The sequence below is a fragment of the Penaeus monodon genome, chromosome 12, assembly GCF_015228065.2.
Source record: "Penaeus monodon isolate SGIC_2016 chromosome 12, NSTDA_Pmon_1, whole genome shotgun sequence".
NCBI lineage: Eukaryota > Metazoa > Arthropoda > Malacostraca > Decapoda > Penaeidae > Penaeus > Penaeus monodon.
In genome coordinates, this window is record NC_051397.1 from 8,903,165 (window position 1) to 8,907,293 (window position 4,129).

At 37.9% G+C, this 4,129-nt stretch overlaps 1 protein-coding gene and 1 pseudogene across 1 annotated transcript; both read left to right on the plus strand.

The window, feature by feature from the left end:
- Window positions 1–374: 374 nt before the first annotated feature.
- LOC119579768 (40S ribosomal protein S18) lies at window positions 375–1,092 on the plus strand (the record flags this gene model as incomplete). Its single annotated transcript, XM_037927663.1, is given in 1 exon segment — window positions 375–1,092. A coding segment is annotated over 1 exon segment (120 nt), but the record flags the coding sequence as incomplete, so codon positions are not given.
- A 2,772-nt stretch (window positions 1,093–3,864) lies between these two features.
- Window positions 3,865–4,129, plus strand: part of LOC119579611 — a 60,770-nt pseudogene continuing 60,505 nt past the window's right edge.

Here is a 4,129-nt window from a genome sequence, read left to right on the forward strand (position 1 = left end):
TATTCAAGTGATATATCATTCTTATAGATGTAATATCACTGGTCAAGCGTTTATGAATAAATATGTGAAAACAAGAAACATAATCTTGAAAGACGCGCGTTATGACATCATGAAAGAGTACATACTCATCGACATTTTTTAAAATAGAAAATACATATAAAGTAATAAAAAATATTAAATAATAATAATAAAATAAAAATTAAACGAAATATATCATATTTAACAACAATTCACCAATAAAAATAACACAGAGGTAAAGAATCGAGAAAGTATATATCTTCCAACTTCATAAATTTACGTCCGACGACCTGCCGCCAATTCCTGTCCTTCCTTCCACACAACCGCCAAGATGGTACGTTGCCCCTCTCCTTCGAGCTTGGATTTATCGCAAAATATTTGCCCATCGAGTGTGTTAGACATGGTAGAGTGTATTCGAAGTGGAAGAACATTAAGTTGTGGTGATATTGGTATATAATTAGGGTAGGCTGGGTGTGCGATAAGAGTGATAATATTGGTTAAATAAGGCGAATGGCGTCGGCGCTGCAGTGTTTACATCCCGAAGCAAGTGGATAAATGCGGCATTTGTTTTACAAGGAAAATGTAAAGACTCTTATATCAACCACCGCGTATTTGCCCGACATTTCTTTTATAACTGAACGAAACTTGTATATACCCACGTGGGTAAGATAAATTGCAAAGCATAATGCAACAATTTCAAGTAAACATTACAACACGACTTCATCTCCACCGAATCAAAAATTAACCCAAATATTGTTCAGATTTTAAATTATAGCTTATATATATATATTAATCTTCATTATTCTTTGCCGGTTCTGAACCATGCACCTTTTATACATATATTTGTCTTTTGTTTACGTTTCATCCTACACGACCTCGTCCAACACGTGATCGTCACCACCAAGTTTTCTGCTCAACGAGACTTTCGCTTCACATTTGCTCGTGTTTTCTCTAATGCTGCCTGGTATTTCTCCATTAAAGGCAGATCGTGTGGTAACTTTACGCAATACCATTCACGGAAATGATCTTGGTGATTTTAGTAGCAATGGATTCCTCTCACCGTCTTGTACACATATGTAGGAATTATATCATGGACCCCCCCCCCCCTAATCCCTGTATTCTTGGCTTCAATTGTAGGGGAGGACAGGAAAGGTAGTTACAAAGAAAATCCTTATTTTATTCACCTGCTAATATACAAAATTGACAGTGTTATAGAACAGCAAGGCAAGCAAGTTAGATTAGTCCTATGAATATAGGGTTTGTGATACAGTAGCATTATTGAGCATTTGCTTGAGTCATGAGAAATCGGTAAAACATAATTTTGGTTATATGTATGGGGGAATTTAAAAAACTGTGGTTATGTTCACATTATTTTAATGTGAGGTCTGTTGACTATTTTCCCTGGAGTTCCAGTCGCACATGTGCTGTGTGGAATTCTCGAACTCTGTATTTGTTACCGAGTGAGATGCACTCTCCAGAGACTAAATACCAAAACTAGGGTACGTGTAAACCCAGAATCCAAACCTAAACTTTTTTCTGTTATATGCCCCTTGTCTAGGAAGAAACTCCTGAACCACCTTTTATTAGCGCTTCCAGCCAACTTGCAGAAAATAGATATAAAGCGATATACAGCAGATATTTTCATAATTTCATGGTATATATGAGGCAGGGACAGACGTATCTGTGGAGTTTGTTACTCTATTTTTTAGAGTAACACTGAGATAGCAGTGTTCATTTCCCTCAGTCTCTGTGCTTCGCTTTTGGTAACATTAGCCCATGAATTCTGCTGTATTGAATATAGTTCCTATAATGTCTAATAGTGCCCTTGTACTGAAGAGCGTAAAAAAGTCATAAACACAGGGTACAGCTGCTCAGGCCTCGTATTTGCCACAAAATGACAATTATCTGTTGCATATCTCGTTTAGATGGTCCATAATGTCATGATTTCTGTTAGTGGGCATGCAGTTCTAATAAAGGGTGTGGGTACAAGGGGGCTTCCCCCAATCTAGGGAATGTATAGAAGGTAGGAAAGGTGGTTTGGATTTTGGGTTCGTATGATACCCTAGTTTTGAGACTTTCTCTGGAGAGTGCGTCACTCTCAGCAACAAATGCCAAGCAATTTCCTATATTTTGTTGCCTTTTAACGCCTTTCTGCCAGGTAGCGGAAATTCCTGAGAGTGATTAAACTCTGGTGATATCTGTCAATGGCCAGACAGTGGGCATGGGAGTCCGCTACATGAAGCCAAACATCCCGCTCCATGTGCTCTGGCACGTCACAGCGTGTACAGGCTTACCGCACTGACCAAGCAGTTTATGACACTAGATCACGTGACTCGGCAGCATTGGGTTAAACCATTCCAATTCTGGTTCTGGGAGGTCGAATTTGATGTGAAGATGCATAGTAATGTGTTTAGAATAATAAGGCAACAATGTAACTTGGTGTATGGTTTGGCTGGCAGAGGACAGCAATTTGAGAATAACAAGGCAACAATGTAACTTGGTGTATGGTTTGGCTGGCAGAGGACAGCAATTTGAGCAAATATAGCTTGCAGACATTTCTTGTCTTTCATAATAAACAATTAGTAAAAAAAGTTTGCAACCATGTCTATTTGAGTTCAAACCCAACTTTGAATGGACATCCTTTGGGATCCTGTGGGTAACTGGTGGTTTTGGGTGTGGTTGGGGGCTTAATTCACTCAGGAAAGGTATTTTAAAAGTAGAAGAAAGTAGGAAATAGGAAAACTGGGAAGCACTCACTGGAGACTAAAGGTGTGGTTACACTGGCCATCGATTCATGAAATCTAATCATTCTGAGTGGATTTTGCCCACCGATTGGTTCATTCCACTGTTTTTTTGCCTACTCGTCCGAAGCGATGGCAACCCGTCGATCCATCGATGTTCCAGTGGAAAAGTCATACTCGTTGAGTCTATAGTATACATGGCATTAGTCTATTGTATATTTATGCATTATAATTAATATATATATAAATAAATTACAATTATTAATTATAATTGTAAATTATAATATATATACTTATATTAATTATTATTTAAAAAGTAAAATAAAAACAATGCAATATATCTTGTATCCTCATTTGACGGACGAACATAAACAAGCGCGCATATTTTTCGAAGAGGAAGAACGTCTTCTCGTCATATTTCTGTAAAGAATGTGGAATTCGGAAGCAATTACCTCTTTTAGAGAAAGTACGCCAAGAAAATGTCCTTTGGAATATAAAACATATATATTAAAGGGAGAGAAGTGCGGGATCCATCGCAACTACTGATGAGGGACTGCGGACACGATTTGTTTTGATGCTGCTATCCAGTGGACTGAGCTGATGGTGCTTTTCGTAGTGTAACCAAAACGGATGGGCGGGTGGGTTCCAAGTCTGATAATCGTTGGATTCCAACGAAATAGTTGGGCAGTCTAACCGTACCTTAAGTCACTGTTATCATTTTTAAACATTGTTTTTACCTGTTTGCATGGCAAGGTAGAGCTGAAATTCTAGTACCAAGTTTACTTAGGCTTTAAGCAGCACTTTCCAAGGTCTTTTTGTGTTACTGTTTGCCTGCAGATTTTATTGTTGCATATAAGAATATTTTCTCCAATTTGCCCAAGCTTAGTATATCCATATTGTAAAATTTACACACGCACACACACACACACACACACACACACACACACACACACACACACACACACACACACACACACACACACACACACACACACACACACAAAATGGTTACAGAGTATTTAATCTAAAGTTGTGTGAATGAATGTGAACCTTTGCCAAATACAGACTAAACCAAATTCAGGAGTAATGTCACAATTAAATGAAAATGGTTGAGGAAAAAGCAGCTCATCCTTCATGCCTTATCAGACTAGCACTTTTTTTATCAATTTTTGCATTTCCTGGAAACTGTTCCACACGTAAATGCACTGACCCTGTCACACTCCAAAGGCACTAAACTTAGTGCCCCATGTAAAGTTGCTTACATTAACTAATTTTTTTATTTATCAATAAAAAACATTCTAGTGTATAGAACTTCTGAAGCATAAAATTAGGATGGAAATTAGTTGAATGGAAATGGTCGCAACTGTCTT